Here is a 19,936-nt window from a genome sequence, read left to right as displayed (position 1 = left end):
CCTCCCATTTCGGCAGGCGCTTAAAATCATACAACAGCGGGAAAAAGTACCTAAATATTTGGTGCCCCATTCTAATTGGTAGAGGGCACGAGTGCCGGGTTCCCAGTTCTGCGCTCCCCCCCCCCCAGACGGGTCGGAAAGAACCTTGAGCGCTCATCCAAAGAATGGGAAGGGGAGGGGGGTGCTGAAATTGTCCAACATTTTTTAAGGGAGCTTTGGACCTTCCCTGGACTGGGCCTCTTTCTGCGGGCATTGGGTCAAAGGGGCAGGGTAGCTTTGGGCACAATGTTCAGACTTTTCGAACTCTAGGGAACTTTTCTCCCGCCCCACAAAGTCTCGGTTTTGGCGTCGGGAAGGAGAGAGGGAGGGGGGGGGGGTGTTCTTTAGGACGAGTTCATGATGGGCCTGGAGTACATCCCTTGATAATAGGAGGCGTCTCCGGCCAAGGGCGAGGCCTCGAGGCCGCTTTTGTTCGTGACAGAGCCCATGGCCAAGCTGCCGGGCACCGGCGAGCCATAACCAGCGTAGTGCATCACTTGCTCGTAGGCCTTCAGGTCCATTTTGGGGTGGGGAGGGTGAGGGTGGTGGGAGTGCTGATGGTGGGGATGGGGATGGTGGGCGTGCTGCTGCTGCTGCTGCTGCTGCTGCTCGCTGGAGGACATCAGGTTAGTGATGGAGAAGGGGTGGTTGAAGGCGTAGTGGTGCTCGGCCTTGAGGTGGGCCTCGTGGGAGAGGCCCGGGTGGGCGTGATGCTGCGCCAGCAGGTGCTGCTGCTGCTGGGCCGGCGACGGGGCGGGCTCCGGCTGGCCCTTGAGCTCGGCCAGCGAGCGCTTGTGCTCTCGGCAAGGCGAGGCGTTGGAGCGCGGCGATTCCGAGGCTCCATTGGGCCCCTCGCGCTCCGCCTGCGGGAGCGCCTTCTTGCCGGGGCCCGAGGCCGGCGAGGCCCCCTGTTGCTGCTGCTGCTGCTGCTGCTGCTTGGAGCCGGGCGGTTTCTCGCACTTGAAGCGCTTCTGGCGGCGCAGGTAGCAGCCGTTCTCGAACATGTTGCCCGAATCGGGGTGCAGGGTCCAGAAGGAGCCCTTGCCCGGCTTGTCCGGCGAGCGCGGCACCTTGAGGAAGCAGTCGTTGAAGGAGAGCGAGTGGCGGATGGAGTTCTGCCAGCGCTGCTGGTTCTGCCGGTAGAAGGGAAAGAGGTCCATGATCCACTGGTAGATCTCGCTCAGCGTCAGCATCTTGTTGGGAGACTGCTGGATGGCCATGGTGATGAGGGAGATGTACGAGTAGGGCGGCTTGGCGTGCGTGTAGCTCCGGCGGTAGCTCTTGGCGTCGCGGGCGCGGCCCAGGCCCGCCGCTGGCCCGTAGCCGCCGCCCCCGCCGCCGCCGCCGGCCCCCACCGGGCTCAGGGCAGAGTAGGCGCCCAGCGCGCCCCCCATGGAGCCCGCCTGGGCACCCAGCGGGCTCAAGCTGGGACTCAGGTGGGCCGCCATGCCGGCCATGGCCCCCGCGCCGGGAGACAGGTTCATGCTCGCCGGGCCGGCCGCGTAAGACATGCCCATGGAGCCGCCGGACGCCACAGTCGAGAGGTTGCCAGCGCTGCCCATGGCGGGCATGGCCATGTAGCTGTTCATGCCCAAGCCGGCATTCATGGAGGAGTAGCCCTGCAAAGGCGACAAAAGGAGGGAGCCTGGTGGTTAGCCACTCTTGCGTCCGGATCGCACCCGCCCCGATTCCCGAGAGCCCCATCTTGCCTGCTGACCCCCCCTGGCCTCCTCTTTACACCGCGCACCTTCCCGGACTTTCCCGAAAAACCCTTTGAAATATTGGAAGTATTTCTGGGACTGTAGTAGCGCTTCCTTGGCCGGGACCCCGAGGCTCCTGAGGCACTTGGCATTTCGGTGGGAGAGAATTAAGCCGGTGGCGAAAGCTGAGGTTGAATCCCAGCCGATTGGAAACCGCCCCCCCCCCCGTTAAATTCAGTGTTCAAAACATGCCAGATTCCCCGGATCATGTCCAGGGCGAAGAAAGGGGCTATGTTACTGGAAATTCCACTGCATCTCTTTAGGAATAAGATTTTGGCTGTTCATTCCACAGATATGCTCTGGGGATCATAGCCCAATGCCCAGATTTTAAGAGCTCCGCTGGTGTGTGTGTGTGTGCTTTTACACCCTACTGTTTGAGAAAGGACCTTGCTCAAGTAAATTGTCTAGTTTCTCGAAGACCAATGGAAACTTAAATCTGTCACTCGCTAGGGAGGAAGAAGATAGTATGGAAACAGCACATTCTGTTCACCATAAACAGCCCCCCCCCCCGATATTTAGCCTTAAGTGTTGATCTAGAAACGAAGTCCTACGGTTCCAGCACCTTCCCTCTTCAGAACATGCAGCGCGACCCAATGAATGTTTACTCAGAAGTAGGTGCCATCGGGTTAAATTAGGATTTACTCTTTATTAAGTATGTGCAACATCTCAATTCGAGACGCACCAATAATCAATGGGACGAAGTCCGAAGGCGTTCGCTTTCCAGTTAGGAGCGATTCCCTTGGATCGCAATGTAACTTACTGCCCCAGTAACCAGTGCGCGTTAGCATTGCTAGCCTGCTGGCAACTGTATCCATTAAAAGTCTCGACCCCAATTAAAGAGTGTTCAAGCTTAACTCAAAATTTAATCCGTGTTCTTGGGAGTAATCCACATTGATTCTCCGCGGAATTTTAGTTCTCAATAAGCTGAGGGCTGCAACTCAATCGCGGCACTAGGGCATCTCAACAGATTAAATTAAACCCTCAGCGAAGGGCTGAGTCCAGACCGGCGCCCTTAAGAAGGGGGGGGGGGTATTTTAGAGCTTCAGGAGGAAACCTGAAAAGTGCATTGGATCAAGAAAAAAAAATGTATTGAAGTTCAAAGGACCATGCAGTTTCCTGGGCCACGCGGAGCAGATACATCCAAACACCCCGAGAAATTATGGGTTGCAGGTAAATCTTTGCTTCCTTCACCGGCGGCTATCAAATAAAATAACACATTTTTGCCCCCCCCCCCCTTTACACTTCCTTTCCCTTAGACTCTGAACCTTCCCAGGGCAAATTTTAGAACCCTAATGTTCCCCCTCTTCTCCTTGCTTCCTTATAGTTCCCCCCCACACGCCTTTCCCCCCCCCCACCCAACTTCTCTCTGCCAAACACAACTTTGTTAGGATAGCGCGGCTAGGCATGGCAAAAGGATTTGGAGGCTTCGCAAGTCAATATTTGATCACAAAGTTAATATTATCTCAAGGCTAACAGAGTGTTGTATAAAAGGAGAGAGGGAGAGAGAGAGGGAGAGAGAGAGTCCTGTTTTTAGCAGAAGGAGGAGGCTTGGGGATTGGGTGGGGGACGCGCACACAAAGAGAGAGAGAGAGAGAGAGAGAGAGAGAGAGAGAGAGAGAGAGACGCGCACGCCAACAGACAGAAGTTGCCTTTTACCTCCGGCTCGCCGTAGTAGTTGCTCCACTCCGTGTGCTCGTGTCCTTCCATTTTCACGACTCCCAGCATACTGGAAGCGGAGTGCATAGCAGTTTAAAATTTAACAGCCACACTAAGCGGCGGCAGAGAGGGAGAGGGAGAGGGCAGAGGGAGAGAGAGAGCGCGCGAGCGCAACCCAAAAAAAAAAAAAAAAGTAGAAGAAGGAAAAGGAAAACACCCCCCTCTGTAACCCTCCCTCTCTCCCTCCTTCCCTCTTTCTCTTCCTCCTCCCCTCCCTCCCTCTTCTCTGTGGGTGATGGAGAGGGGGAGGGGAATCGCTCAGCTTGGGGTTTGTCCCTGCTTGCTAAAGGCTGCTGCTGCGGCTGCTGCTACTACTACTGCTTGGGTGGGTTTCACAGTGAAGAGCCGCCCGGAGGCGAAGGCAAGGTGGAGGAGGAGGAGGAGGAGGGAGAGAGGGACGGAGGGAGGAGGAAACGAAGTGGTGCAGTGACGTGGGTGCCCGAGCACTCAAGCAGGCAGCTGAGGGGCGCAGCTCCAACCCGCAGGTCCTGGGTAGGCGCTTTGAATAATCGGGTCCTGCTTAAGGTTCTCCTCGCAAGACATCCACTTTGCGCATCTTTTTTGCGAGATCCGAAAGGATGCGCCTTCCTTTTCTCTCCCCATCACATTCTTCCCCCCCCCTCTCTCTCTCCCCCCCCCCATTGTTTTCCCTGCTTGCTGTGTGGTAGCCGACTGTCACGGACGGGACCTTTCACACTTCGCCCCACAAAGTGTGGCAAGTCCGTTGCGAAAGAGTGGTTCTCTTGGGCTCTAAAAGGGATGCTCCTCTTTCAACTGTAGCCTCTTGGCTTGTTTGTTTGCTTTAATAATAGCTCTGAGATGGTGTTAGTGCTGTGTAGCTGAGAACGCGATTGTTAAGATTAGAATGGAGCCTGGTGGCATATAACATTTAATAAATTGCTGTTGTTGTTGTTATTACTACCATCTTGAACAAGGTGAGATTTGTCCTCCTCTTTTCTCAAGTGAAGTGTCCTTGTGTTCAGTTGCTGTCTTCTTTAAAGAGAATTTGGTGGGAGAGTGAAGAGCATCTTAGACACAGTGGACATTTTCAAAATGCGTGGGGGCAGGTTGGACGACTATTCAAACTCAGCAGGGCCTGACTGAGAAAGCTTCGGTTGTTATTAAATTGTTCCTAGAAAGAAAGTATCCCCTTAAAGGTAACATCTCTCTTTAGAAGCTCCACACGGAGAATTCAAAAATCCAGTTCAGCCAGAATTAAGGGACTAAGGACCAAATACGATTATTAGTCATTTTCCAATTTTTTTCCCTGGAAAGTTTCCTAAAATCAGTTTTAAAAATGAGAGATGAATGGGGATAATAAGAACTGTTGAATAAACTGCAGTGAAATATTTACCTGCCTTCCATCTGGAATAGATCTTGGAGCACCTACTGCTTCAGAACAGCTTTACAAAATTAGGTGTTCTCTGGGTGTGCTTCCTGGCTTCCCAGACATTAGTACTTATGACCATTTTGTGTTTGTGTGTGTATGTGTAATTTCAGCACATCCTGAGGACATCAATTTAGAGGAGGCTGCTATAGCTGGTTCATTGACAAAGGTATTTGGATTAAAATTCTGGACTTTGCATTGATGATCTTCGGCCCAATCTTAGAAGGAAAAGCAAAGGCCCTTCCGAGGTTCCGAGAACACTGAGAGCAGAAGTACATCTAAATTCCACCTCTCCCCATGCACTTCCTTCTCTGTTAATGTACTATTTCTTCCAGTGCTTTGTCCACTGATGGGAAAAGTTACATTTTTCTCCACGATGGTCTATCCCTAACCCGATCTTTCAGGTTTCCCGACAATATACTTATTGCAAAATAAGGAATTACTGTACTTCTAATGATTATATTTATGTTTAAAATCTAGAAAGCTAAAATGACCATTTGAAAAACTAAGCTGATCTTTGAAAAGGTTTCCTTGCATTGAGATGCCTGGGACAGCTCTCCCCCTGGGGGAAAAAAATACTTCTCCTTTAAAAAAATAAGGACAGTGAGCAGGACTACTTGTCACTGTGGGCTTTTTGCATTTAAGCAAAGACCTGTTGCCACTCGTTGTCACTATAGCTATTCTCACAGTCTCTCAAAATAGGGTGATTTAACCTGGAGGCCAGTTCCCCATCAGCGATTTACAGCAATCACTACTGGACACCACCTGACATCCCTGAAGTATTGTAAAGTCTACCCCAGGGATGGCGAACCTTTTAGAGACCAAGTGCCCAAACTGCAACCCAAAACCCATTTATGCATCGGTGAGTGCCGGGTGGGTGTGGCCATTGGGTGGGCATGGCCCATTGGGTGGATGTGGCTGTGGTGGTAAGGGCAGACTGGGTGGGACTAAAAAGTTCAATCAATCAATTCCAACTTTGCAAGATCTCCCCCCCCCTCCGCAAGAAGTTGAAATTGACTGATTGATTGAACCTTTTTTTTTGCACATGGTGGCAGAGGCCTAAAGCGAAAAGGTTTTATAAAACCCAGCTGAAGGCCTAGGACTGGGGCTATGAAGCGTGTGCCCACAGAGAGGGCTCTGAGTGCCGCCTCTGGCACCCGTGCCATAGGTTCACCACCATTGGTCTACCCCATTGCTGTTAAAAACTATTGGATGATTGGATGACACTATGGCACTATAAACATCCATTGAGGAAACAGAACAACTAACAATATTAGTTGCTCTTTAGTATTGCAGCAGGCCAAACACAGAAGGCTGGCAAGTTGGTTCTAGGGAGAAGTCTCTTCCTCAGCGAGGGCTCTAAAAATGAAGGTAACTAGCCAGCAGAGTAAGGGAAGGCAACCAGTCAGCAGTCAGAACTGAAGGAGGGAACCGTCCAGATCAACTGTTTGGTGCCTGCAGCTGAATCAGGAGGTATGCTTGCACTCATCTGCAAAGTAATTGGTGTCTGCAGTAGCTGGGTGGATGGTCTTCCGTTTCAAGGACAAACTGCATCCACAGCCAAACTGTAACCCCATTTACATTTGTGGGGCTACCCTCCACAGAACAGCAGAGGACAATATCTCCATATTCCGAAGTCTGGAAAAGAGTCTTCTTTTTCCCCATGACAAGAGTTTCCTGGGGAATTCTGCTCAGTCAACCCCTTGTATCAAACTATGGCACAAACATGATCAGGCCACCTCTTGTTTCCTGCTGTGGCCCTCTGATGTTGCCCTCATCTCATACCAGTACTCAGCCCAAGAGTAAGACAGCCTTAATTGTCATAAACTGAACCACCCACACAGTAGGGCTTGCTTTATTTCAGCACTGTGTCCCCTAGCCTCAAGATCTATGAAACCTATCAGGCAATTATTGTCTCTGAGAAAATCAGGAGAGTAGCAAAAGACCACAGAGGAAGGAAAAGAATTGACAATGGGAAAAACAGATTTCTACGAGCTCAAGGATGAGTGAAAGCACTTTCACGTCAGCCCTACACATAGGGTCCTACACCTCATAGTGAGAAAATGGCCAGTGATATGTACTGACCAATAGACACTGATCTCGATTGTCCTGGCAGCACCTCAGTAGAGTTAAGCAAGGGGAAAAATTATCTTTTCATTAGGAAGACCCAACAAAGGACCATAGAGGGCTGGCTTGTCATATTTTCCAATCTGTTGGAAGATAAGACATTCAGAATCCAACAATTACTTTCTTCCTCCAGCCCTGGGAAGTTTGTGGGGGACTTTTGAGTGCTGGGTTCGCAACTTGAGGCCCAATGGAATCGAAGACAATTAAAACCAGAGGAGGCCCAGAAGAAGAAAGTCAAACACTCTTGCACGCACTGAGATCCGAAATACTTTTTTTACAGGAAGGAGAGGCGGAAGGGAGGGACGGGCGGACAGATTTCAGAATGGCTCCGCAATCCATCAGACTGCTCAACCGAATGAACCAAAATGCAAATGTAGCCTCCACTTAACACAAACTAATAGAACAGTGTTTCTCAACCTTGACAATTTTAAGGCATGTGGACTTCAACTCCCAGAATTCCACAGCCAGCAATGCTGGCTGTGGAATTCTGGGAGTTGAAGTCCACATGCCTTAAAATTGTCAAGGTTGAGAAACACTGTAATAGAAGATATTATGATTTGAGGTGAATACTTGATCCCGCAATTTGCTAAGACACACCACTGACTGAAGCACAAAGTAGCCAATCTCTTTCCTCCGAGTCTCCCGTCCTCTGCAAATCTAGCCAATCCGGCCAACAGCAGGTCGCCTGTCCCCCTACAGGCCCTTCCAAACGCGGCAGCCCGAGGGGCCCTGGCGGAGAAGCTGTCGGCGCGTCGCGGGAGGCGCTGTCCGCTGTTGCCGCAGGCGAGGAGAGCCGCCGCTGCCTTGGTGCGGCCAGAAGGGAGATCCGTGGGCAGAGGCGGGTTCTGCGCCTGGATCTGCCGAAAAGAAAAAAAGGAAGAAAAAAAAAAAGCCCTTCTCCGAAGACGGAGCTCACTTGTTTCTGCTATTGTTCAGGCTCCGCTCCGGCATTCAAGACCAGCAACCGGCGGCGCAGTCGCCAAATGTCCGCTTACCGTCCTGAAAGGGCCGAGGACGCCTGTCAGGCCCATCTGGGAAAAAAAAAAAACTCAGAGCCTTAGCAAACCCCGCTTTTTCTAAAAAGATGTGCTCAGGGCTTTCCCTAATGCACAAGAGTAGTGGGCGGCTGAGGGCAGGATTTTAGGACAAAGGCCCTGGCCTACACTAAGTCTCCCCCCCCCCAAACAGAATGTCCTCCACCTAGATCAGGGGTAGGCAACCTTGGCTCTTTTATGACTCGTGGACTTCAACTCCCAGAATTCCTGAGCCAGCATGCTGGCTCAGGAATTCTGGGAGTTGAAGTCCACGAGTCATAAAAGAGCCAAGGTTGCCTACCCCTGACCTAGATCTACCCCTTAGCCTGCTTCTGGGCAGTTAACATCACCTTATTAGGCACCTTAGTCCCAAAAGTGCCTTCTCTCATAGACTGCGTTGTTGCACACAACTGAGTACAGAAGACACTTGTGATCCTCCAATCAAGTTACATTGAATAACATTACAGTTTGATTTTCCATTCTTGCCTCCCCAATGTGGAGCATGGACCTCGTTTCCCAGTATTCTCAACAAGGAGAATCTGAAGAGATAAAGTTCACACATATACAGGATGCCCGGCTTGGGCAAAACTAACCCTAGCCCAGAGGTTGTGCATTTTCCCCCATTTGTCTTAAAGGTATTCTTGGCTACTTTCCTTAGAATTATGCAAAATTTTAATGTAGCAGATGCCCTCTGCTGATTCCTCCAGATTCATATACTGTTTATTGGTCCTCCAATTTGTTTCTTTTCATAGTTCAGGGTCTGGCTTTAATCCCCAGAGCCCTAAACCAGTGTCCCCCAAAGTGATCAATGTCAACCCCTATGATTGATGAAGGACCAATATTATTATGGTTCATTGCACAATCAGCCAGATATTAGACTGGATTTCACATTTTTTCCATCAAGGACCTGGGAAGGTAGATATTGTTTGGTGTTATTATTTGTAATACTGTTTGTTAAAGTAATATTTATTGAACAATCTGAAACTTCATGAAGGGGTCAATGAGCAGAAGAGTTTGGGGACCCCTGTCCTAAACCAATAGGGGCCAATAGTACTTGTATTCCCAAACCATCTGTTGTTCCCTTTGGAAAGGAAGCTGATGAAGATTTTTTTTTCATTGGAAACCTCCTCTAACCTTGGGTGCACAGGGTCTTTTAATGGTGGTATGTGATAAAGACACCACCATTATGGTGGTTACATTGCATTATAGATACAGTGATCCAGACTTACAGTGCCCAACATATCTGAAGGGCAGGTGATTAAGTAAAGCTAGGACAGTTTGCCAACGCAGAAGAGGAGTTTTACTCCTCTTCCACTTCCCAGGGAGGGCTGCTTGGCATCTTCCTAATTGCTGCTAGCTTTAAAATTATTTTATTAAATTATTCAATTATTTTCCCAAAAGACCTCAAGAGTATTTTGATTTATTTAATAAATAGATAGATAAATAAGCTGTCCTGAAGACTGTTTGCAGAAAAGTAGTCCACTGCATTCCTTACAACATATACTCCTATCACTTTCAAGGAAATGCCACAGCATTTTAAGGCAGAACAGGTGTGAGTGAGCTCTCTCCAGAGTGAAGACCAAATTCATTAATATTCAGAGCTTGTTCGCTGTGCTTCTCCTTAAATACATGCGAATTTAATGTGTTTTCTTCTTAGTCAAGTGTAAGAAACCAAACAATATCCCAGGAAATTTCCAGCCAAGCCTCCTTTCCTTGTTGAGGAAATGCTGCCTTTCAGTGTCCCCAGGGTTCCCCAGAGGTGTTAATCTCTGTTTTCTCTCCAGCAGCTACACTCCGGGGCATCGGAGATCCACATCTTCTGTGTGACAGGACAATGCTGGGAGCTGGGGGTCTCTTTTGCAAAGTGTCAAATCCATAACGGCTTTCCTGTAAATGGCACCTGGGGACAGATTAACCCTGTTACAGCTTTACTTCCTTGCTAGTTCCCAATCAACACATTGGGGGTGGGGGTTACAGAAGGACAGATTAATTCTGTTTCAAAACATTGCAAGATGAAGTGAAAATTGTGTCCTGTTGCGCAAACCTTGAGCTTGTCTTGAACCTTTCCAGAAAAAAGAGATAGGAAAGGCTGGCAGGAATATTTAGAAATAATTGATAAGATGTGTTTGTGGATTGGGATGTAATGGGGATAATGTCTCTTAACGTTCCTCTCTTAATGTCTTGCTAGGCAGTTTAGTTCTGCTACCAAGAGATTGTTTTAAAATCCATGGAGTCTTCCCAAGCAATTCAAAGGCCTTGGACAAATGTATAGTATTTGCTATGTCAATCATATTTGGCACATTGCATAAATTACTTTTTAAACACTGAAAATAATCCCTTTTGTGTTTTTATTACATTACAAAAGGGGATGCCAAATGAAAATATAGTCCTTTGTTTAAGCATATTTAGGAAACTGTAATCTTTGTAACAAAAGATCTTCGTATTTTAGTCTTTTCTGATCTCTGTCCAAGGATGTACCTTCCAAGTTATATAAATTGATTAAACAAACAAACAAATAGATTTTCCTATTTTATTCAAACTTTGCATTCTCTTGTTAGGCAATGTAATTTATATAAGACAATGGATCTTATTATGAATGAAGCTATATGCATTCATGGTTCCCACTGGCTTTGAATAATTTGAGGGTATTATTTATCTAATGTTAAATGTAAGTTGTTTTTCTTTTAAATAATATTGGACAGCTTCTGGATGGACAGCTTCTGCACTCTTTACTTTCTTAAAATTTTAAATGATGTTTTCATGGATGATCTAATTTCATCAGAATTAATCCGGGAACTGCCAATAAAGACTTCATTGTGATAAGCATTCAAGTCATTATCTCAGAAAAACCCTTTTTCTTAAAATTGTAAGGAGGGTGGGTGGGTAAGAATCAATTCTGACAAGGCAGACTGTGGACAAAATTTTTACCCAAGCAAATTACTCTGAAGCAGAGAGATCGGATAATAAACGCCCTAATTTAAATCAACAAGATCATAATCCCAAAAAANGAAAATACCATGGTCCAATTCTATTTAATATCCACTTATCTATTTAGCAATCCATACATTATGGGAGCATTATTGTCTTATGGCAGGGGTCTTCAAACTTGGCCCTTTTATGACTTGTGGACTTCAACTCCCAGAATTCCTCACCCAGGCATGCTGGCTGAGGAATTCTGGGAGTTGAAGTCCACAAGTCATAAAAGGGCCAAGTTTGAAGACCCCTGTCTTATGGAAAACTACTTTATGTTTGTTTGTGGAGATTCTCAGTCATTCAGGTCATGGTTGTCCCAAAGGTGCTTTTTCAAAAGGCAACTGGACTTTCTTTGTTTTTGCTTGAAGACATTTCGCTTCTCATCCAAGAAGTTTCTTCAGTTCAGAACTGAAGAAGCTTCTTGGATGAGAAGCAAAATGTCTTCAAGCAAAAGCAAAGAAAGTCCAGTTACCTTTTGAAAAAGTACCTTTGCAACCACTCTGTGTTTGCTGCTTAGAAAAACCTTTTTGTGTGGGATATATCCGAGTTACAAAATACTACTGAAAAATAACTCTTAAAGGTGAAAATTGGGTGACCATTTAAGCACAGTGCTGCTAAATGTGTGAAATGAGTCCCCACCTGGAATTCCTCACCAAATGGAAGAATTCTAGCAGATGAAACCATATGACAAGTGCTACAATTACCGAATATGACCTTTGTTTAATTATTTAAAGAACCCTACAGCCAAATCTTTTAAATTAAATTTAACATTCAGTGTTTAATGGATTAATTTCATGAATTAGCATTTCATTCATTAAAGTATACTCAGAAGTTATAACTGATATGATAAAGCAATTATTTTGCAGTTTCGACAGGTTGTACCCAAAGGGGGCAAGAGAGAGTCATGATTAAATAGCACAGAAAGAAAAAGAACCAGACTTAATTCCGTTGAATAATGGCTGTTTAGTGTTGTAGCAGGTGGTAGCACCCATCTGCCCTCGGAAACTAAATAAGATTGGGCCTAGTCAGTATTTGAGTGGGAAACTACTAAAGAATCTAGTACTGTACACTAGATAGGGAAATCTGAAACATCCTACAGGTCAGCAGTAACCGCCTGCTTTACTATTGTCCAGAAAACAGCACAAACATCTTCCTGAAGTTAGGAGGAGCTGAGCTGAACATGGACTTTTAAGTTCAGGCAATGCAATTATTTATCATATTATATCAATATTCCCCATTTGGTTATATTAAAAAAATGATAATTCGGCAGAAACATTGGGATGTGTTGAGGTTAATCCATGGTCTGGGGCCTTAAACTGTACATTTTGAGGCATATCCCTGGACCAGTAGCAGGTCTTGGGGCAAATAGAAATGGCCCATGTATTCTGATCTCTTGTCCATCTCTGGGCAGCTTGGGATCATAGCTCCAAACATGGTAAGGAGGACTCATAATTTTTGCTTTTATGTTCCAACTTCAACCTTAGGCATGGCATTCAGCGTTAAATTAGCCATGGAGAAATTAATAGTTTTGGAAAGAATTTCAGTCAGAAATAGCATATGGGAGACTAAAAACCTTACACTCCCAATATTATAGCCCTATTCCGAATTGCCTCAGCAGTTAACTTTTAAGCAAAGAAAGTGACCAAGCAGAGATTTCCTGTGTCATATCTATGGTGTCATTCCTTTTGCCTGTGTTTGAACAGAGGCACTGCTCTGAACTCTTTTCAACATTCTTCCTTAATAGGGTCTTCCGGAGAAGTATCAGGAGTGATGGGCAAGCTGTCATCTAGGCAAATGTGTCCATCTTACTTGCTCACTATTACTGATTTTCTCATAAGGCCACTGGCCAAACTTCTGTACTCCCCAGCAGGATGTCCTGGAATATAATTTGGAAAGCAGTGTGCCAATATAATGCATTTCATGTACTATCAATAACAGATGCCTCATACGCACCAGAATTTTGGAAATCAGCACAGAGGGTGTGTGCGTGGAAATTGTCTGAGTTGCCTATACGCAAAACGGCTATTGGAACTTATGAAAAATTATGAAAAGCTTCCAAAACAAAATAAATAGCATCCATCTGTTGGTTGTTTACTGTATCTCACATGACTTCCACATGTCTGATGCTCTCATCTCACACATTTAGTTAGGCAAACAAGAAACACAGACGGCTGGTGCCAAGTCCGGAACAGAGGATTTGGTATTAAAAATGTAAAGTGAACATCCTTATCCTAAGACTGTGGTTATTTCACTAAACATTTTGAATGATAAAGAGCCACATCTTTTCATATGAAAGTATCTCCATATTTCTGAGTTGGGGCATAGCAGTATTCTTCCTTTCATTATATATCGTTCCCAGTCTATGGTTATGTTAGCTGTGGGTGATGGGAATTATGGTACAAAATATTTAGAGGTTACACCCGCAAGTCTGGGATATCATATCTATAAATCAAGCAGAAGACCCTGATAGCTACATCTGCTTTGAACAGTCAGGTTTTAGACATCAAATATTACATTTCTGAATGGCTGGTATTATAGGAGAATCCCTTTCCTATTTCATTTATGGTATTCCCACCTACAGGCTTTGGAATGGGTTCTCCCACTTGTATTTGGGCCACAAATTGTTTGGGAGTAATCTATTTATTCATTATATCTGAAATATTTAATGAACCCATGAGATAACATTCTGATCATATCTAACTGCATAAAGTTGTTAGTTAAATGAAACTTAATTGATTCACATATGCCAGGTCCACCAGGTGGACCATACCTGGAAATAAAATCAAAAGGAAAGATCAAAAATAATTAAAAAAATACTTTCACTGAGAATACCATAACTATAATAACAAAATCTTAAAAATCCGATTTTACTGAACCTCCTTCCTCCTTCTGATACCACTGTGAATTAGGACGATGTCTGTCTGAGCTGCTTCTGAATACTATTTATCTGTTGTGGACTTAAAATACTAGAAGCATTCCCATTTCAAAACTGAATGAGTTCATATTTTAAATTCCCGAGTTTGAAGGTGCAATTTAACTTTAAAACATAAGAACAGAAACTTGAGATCACTGTTTCAGATTTAAATAAAAGAAATCTACATATATTGTATTGAATTATAGTATATAATAAATCACTTATCAGACATTGTCAAATATTACTACATCTTAGGTTTTAAATGTTGAATTCTGCATGTCTGATAACTGTTAAAACTCTAAATGCCAATGTAGAACAGCTCTTGGATAGCTTCAAAAGCTGATCTTCCATCCATCTCCTTTCAAACATTGCCAAATATTGATTAGTATTGTACTATACAATATTTGGTTTTTCAAATGCTGAAAGGACATTCAAAATATTTACAAACCAAGATCATAGTACAGATGCCATCATCAATTGCTTTACAAAGCATGTCTTACATATTCCCTACACAGTACTTGTTTTTCTTTACATTTGTCAAAATAGTTTCTCCTATCAAAACATATTTTCAGAGAGCTATCCACAACACAGTCTAGGAGAAATTGTGTAGTGTTCTGTTTTTTATTTTCAAAAAGTATTGTATTTGATTACACCATGGCCAGATTAAGAATCACAAAAATTTATCAGGTAATACCAGTCTTTATACCTTTTTTTATTCAAAAATATGTAACAAAATGTTAATATAGTCATAGTTTTCTCTTAAAATAATCAATTGGCCATCCTAATGAAGTACTATAAGAACCACAGAATCAGTGGTTCAAGTTACAGCCAACCAGATTTATCAAGTAGGCTTACTTTAAGAAGACATACATATAGATAATATCATTAAGCATGCCTCACTTTGCCTTTATCAATTGAATGTTTATTAAAAAAAACATACCAGACTGCTTGCATTCAGATTTTGAAAGGACATTGCATACAATGTAGGCAATCTTCCTCTTTGAGTGCAGTTGAATATCTAGGATCTTTGAAAAAGGACACCAGGTCAGAGGTAGAACTAGGTTATTAAGCCCTTCTGCAGTTGAGACTTACTCTTGGTTAAAAAGGAGAGAGCTGGGATAACTGGAACTGACTGAAATCTAGGTGAGAACTGGAGGAATGACCTTTTTTGAAATTAATTATCTGTTCTGTGTTCATTCAGTCGGAACAGCGTAGAAATCGAGTTGCTTATTACTTCTTGCTTCCTTTATTCTTTTCATTATATTATTTGTATATTACTGTTCTGAGATTACTTCAGTCAATTTTGCTTGTGAAAGTGTTAGGAGAGCAGATCTTGGCTGAAAAGTTGAGTGTGAAAATGGAATAATCCCAGAGCCCATATTAGGGTCATAGTTTACAATGATAATCTAGGAGATAAAATAGTGAGCAAGCTTTCAAATTTCCAAGGCCTTGCCTTTAGTCAGGATGGTTAAAAATTATACTATTAGTCCTATTAGATCCCAACTTCCATGAAATATAGAGGTGTACATGCCACCTGCACATATCCTCCCCCCAATGCATGAATACGTGTGTTGATTAGTTGTCACTAGCATGACTTGTGAGGCAGGTGGGCCCATCTCCAGAGCTTTTGGGGTAGATAAGGCTCTGGAGCTGGCCTAATAGGGTTCTGTATGAGGGGAGGGGGAAGACACAATTAAACACAAACGTAAAACAGTCCATAAAGTACCTCCAAAATTGTATTCCTAACTTCACTCGTTTGGGATGAAATTCTTATAAAGGGCACTGAGAAACTTGTATAATGGCTGCCATGCTTACATAAGTTTCTCACTACAGTATCTATCCATTCATCATCTATGTATCATTTATCTCTTTTTCCAGCCCAAACTCTTATAGCTAAGGTAGTTTGCTTAAGTGAATGAAAAGTCAGTGGTCAAGATGCTTCAGAAGAGTTGTTTGCTCCCCTCCCCCACCGCCCCACTCTTCTTGGATACAGCCCATTGCAGTAGCATTTGAGATTCATTTGCAGGTAAACACATAAAGGCAGGCTCCAAACCAAGAACCAACCAGGCTGGTTACAGCTGCGCTGCGCTGTGATGTACCCGGATGCATATTCTGCAGAGGAATGTTTGCTGTAGAGGTTTTACTTCTCTACAACTTTACCACACCTCGTAAAATTGTTTTTGGCATACATTTGCATGCAAAAGTTTGGGCAAAGCTTATGCTTTAATGGATCACTAAGTAGAAACAAAAACCTCTACATGGAATAAATGACACCTTTTTGCAAGTTCAGATGTTTACATTTCTTATACATCAACTTCAGCCCAGACATTTGTAGCCAATTGTGTTCATGGTTTCTTACATGTACATTATTTAATTTCCCAAATTATGCAGCAAAATCTATGTTTTGACCATAAGAACATACCAAAATCCACTGTAGATAGATAGATAGATAGACAGATAGACAGACAGACAGACAGACAGACAGAGTGACTTATAGACAGACAGACAGACACACACACACACACACACACACACACACCCTCTACATTTAAAGAGATTCTTTCTTGAAGCAAGAAAGCACCCTGGATGGGATGTGTGTACAATTAAACAAAGCAAACATTCAAAAGAAGGCCAGGGCATTTGCATTCTTCTTTGGGCTTCCCAGGCAGGGAGATGTTAGTGAATCACATGCAGAAAAGGTCAGGAAGGGCCAAATCTCCCGCTGGGGCAAATGGCAATGAGATAGTTACATTAAACATCAGTGTAGCAATGCCAAGAAAACAGAGCAATACTATCAACAGAACTGCTGTCATTACGAGACCCATTTTACCCCTGCCCTCTTCCACAGAGGCAATAAGCATTTAGCTCTCCCCATTTTAGACGGTCATCAACCCTTAAGAAAGAGTACACAAGAGCATAATTGGCCATAAATCACCCATGAAACTTGATACTGGACAACTGTTTGAAGGCTACACCTTATCTAAACCTAATCTACCATTTGGGTTTAATAATTGCTACACCGGTTTTAGAGAGGCTTGGGTTCAAATCACTGATCGGAAAACCTTGATTTTTCTTAGATATATTAATGAGGAAAACAACAACCAATCTTTGAAATGACAACTTGATTTGTAGAAATCAGACTTGCTTATGTGTAATAAACATCTTTTCCCGTCATTAAAATGGTATTGAAGTAGAAGCCAGCAAGAGACGAAGAGGTGTGAATTATTTTAGATGCTTTGGGAGAACTTCAACCTAAAGTTGAAAAATAATGATTTTGTTTTCAGTGTCCATGTTCAGATTAGTTCTGCTGTCTTGCAGAAGCACAAAGTAGGCTTACAGAATGCTTAGTTATTTGTTAAATTCCTATCCCAAATTTCCTCTTAACACTTTATCCTCTGGGTTCCACAAACAATAACGCAGATGGGCTAAGACAGAATGACTACTCCAAAGTCCACCCAAGTGAATTTCCATAGCTGAGGCAAACCAGAGTCTGGTTCTCTGTACTCTTAGACTAACATCTTAAGGTCCCTTCCAACTTTATCATCATCATCATCATCATCATCATTATTATTATTATTATAACCCCAAATACTGATACAACCAATGGTGGGATTCAAATATGCGAACAACTGGTTCTCTGTGTGGATGCCGCTTCCGGAAGTCCATTTTGGGCCTGGGCAACAAAAAATTAGCTACCGGTTCTGCCTAAGTGATGCGGAACCGGCTGAATCCCACCACTGGATACAACTCTTGGAATTGTATTTTAATTTACTGACTTGAATGCTTTGAATGGGAGGAATTAATGCAATAGATCAGTGATGGCGAAACTTTTAGAGACCGAGTGCCCAAACTGCAACCCAAAACCCACTTATGCATCGTCGGGTGCCGGGTGGGTGTGGCCCATTGGCTTGGTGTGGCCAATTGGGGTGTGTGTGGCCCATTGGGTGGGCATGGCTGCGGTGGTAACGGCAGACTGGGTGGGACTAAAAAGTTCAAATCAATCAATTCCAACTTTGCAAGGTCTTTTTTTCCCGTGATAAGTTGAAATCGACTGATTGATTGAACCTTTTTTTTTTTGCACACGGCAGCGGAGGCCTAAAGTGAAAAGGTTTTATAAAATCCAGCTGAAAGCCTAGGACTGGGGTGACGGTGCGTGTGCCCACAGAGAGGGCTCTGAGTGCCGCCTCTGGCACCCGTGCCATAGGTTCGCCACCACTGCAATAGATTATTAAAAATACTGAACTAGACTCTGCCTAGGTTCCTGTTCTTGTGCGAGGCCCAACCAGTTGCTTTCAATGGCTTCCCAAAGCAGCTTTCTCATCTTGTCTCTCTCACACTCGGTACAAGGTAGTAGGTTCCTGAGGAGCAGTGACATGAATTTCTTACCTCTTTAATGTGCAATATTCAGTGGGGATGATAAGACAAATATAGCTGCACTCACATTACTGTATCAAGCAATCGCCTCCCTGAGTAACATAAAAAGACAGCACTGTGTTCTGTCCAAAAGCTCTATCTTTGTAAGCCTACTAAGACCTAATTTTTAGAGTAGTGTTCCACACTACTTGTGCCATCCAGCTTGTATTTACCCAGCCAAGGCCTTTTGAGTTCAACCCCAGGGCTTCTGTTCTTACTTTTTATTTTGCAGCTAAGGTAGAAAAAAAAATCCCTTCTCTTTTTCTTCCACAGATTAGCAGCTCATCAACTCCCTGGTGTCCTTAGCAAACAGAGTCTTCCTTGCTGGGGAAATAAAGTTTGCCTTGTAATGCGGATGTGATCCTGCAGAGAAAAGGGAGGGAGTTTCCGGGCTTTGCTTGAAGCACAGCTGTCTTCTGCTACCAGAGCTGTAGAATGGATGGAGACTGAGTGTGAGATACAGGTGAGCAAATAGTATCTGGGAGGTGAAAACTACCCTTGGCAATGATGCATGTTCTCTCTAGAGCAGCAGTTCTCCAAGTGTGGTCTGGGGATCCCTGCGGGTCCCTGAGACCCTTTCAGGGAGTCCACAGTAAATGTTTTAAGACATTTCAGCTTTAATTTCTAATATAGTAAGTATCAATAATTACAAGCAAGTAAATCTGAACTTTTAGGAATGTAAAGCATCCTTTTACATCATTTTTAGGAATGTAAAAGGTCCTGAGACCAAAATGTTGGAGGACCACTGCTATAGAGAAACATGTGAACATGTAGGCCTGCTTATGGGTAGTAGCTTTCAATCTTCCAACTTCTAGGAGTATTTTACAGTATGCACGTTCTTGCTTCCCTAAAAAAATTTTCAGTGTCACACAGAGAAACTACCTGGGTTGTAAAAAATGCTGGTTATGGTTTACACATTGGACACAGGTTGAACCTCACATTGCTGCTATATGTTTTTATGGGCCAGGATCCACCACAGACTTTAAAATGTGATCTTCATTCAACAACCATGATGGTAGGGGGTAGATTGGGAAGTCAGAGGAAAACAAAATGCAAAAAGTATGTAGACAGTGATAATATGTGGAGGCAAATAGCTGCAATGCCAATTAACAAGCCAGTGTTGGTAGGTCACACAATGATTCTGCCATTGATAAAGTAATTAACAGAAGTGGTGTGATAAATTTCATACCCTCAGTTTAAGCTTAGGTGACAGAATTGAATCTCCATGTCTCCCTGGTAAATCTTCAAGGACCCAAGATCTTGGAATACAGTTCAGAGATTAGGAGCAAAGGAATATCTTTTTCTTTTTCTGAATGAGACAAGAATCAAAGCATATAAATCAGGAGTCCCCAACCCACGGTCCGTGGACTGGTACCAGGCCGCAGCATGCCAGCAACTGGTCTGCACAAACAAGCAAAGCCCCATCCATGGGATGCAGGCAGCACGCAAAACCACGCACTCTCCGGTCCATGGAAAAACCTTTGTCCATGGAACTGGTCCCTGGTGCCCAAAAGGTTGGGGACCTCTGATATAAATCAAATGAAGATCTGTATATCATTTAGATGGTAACATT

At 44.1% G+C, this 19,936-nt stretch overlaps 1 protein-coding gene across 1 annotated transcript; it reads right to left on the bottom strand.

The window, feature by feature from the left end:
• Positions 1-383: 383 nt before the first annotated feature.
• Positions 384-3,542, bottom strand: FOXA2 (forkhead box A2). The gene is made up of 2 exons (XM_015827243.1): positions 3,456-3,542; positions 384-1,658 (listed from the first exon to the last, which is right to left on the bottom strand). Exons 1-2 carry the CDS (start codon positions 3,540-3,542, stop codon positions 384-386), a joined length of 1,362 nt encoding a protein of 453 aa, XP_015682729.1.
• Positions 3,543-19,936: the final 16,394 nt, after the last annotated feature.

This window comes from Protobothrops mucrosquamatus, unplaced genomic scaffold (assembly GCF_001527695.2).
Source record: "Protobothrops mucrosquamatus isolate PMUCROS unplaced genomic scaffold, P.Mucros_1.0 scaffold_213, whole genome shotgun sequence".
In the NCBI taxonomy this organism is placed as follows: Eukaryota; Metazoa; Chordata; class Lepidosauria; order Squamata; family Viperidae; genus Protobothrops; species Protobothrops mucrosquamatus.
The sequence above is the reverse complement of the archived record's forward strand: the minus strand, read 5'-3'. Positions and strand labels throughout refer to the sequence as shown.

Excerpts from the sequence above, each read along its gene's own strand:
- FOXA2 (XM_015827243.1), bottom strand. The coding sequence starts at position 3,542 with ATGCACTCCGCTTCCAGTATGCTGGGAGTCGTGAAAATGGAAGGACAC. Across the intron at positions 1,659-3,455 it reads ACTACTACGGCGAGCCGGAG|GGCTACTCCTCCATGAATGC; the intron begins GTAAAAGGCAAC and ends TCGCCTTTGCAG.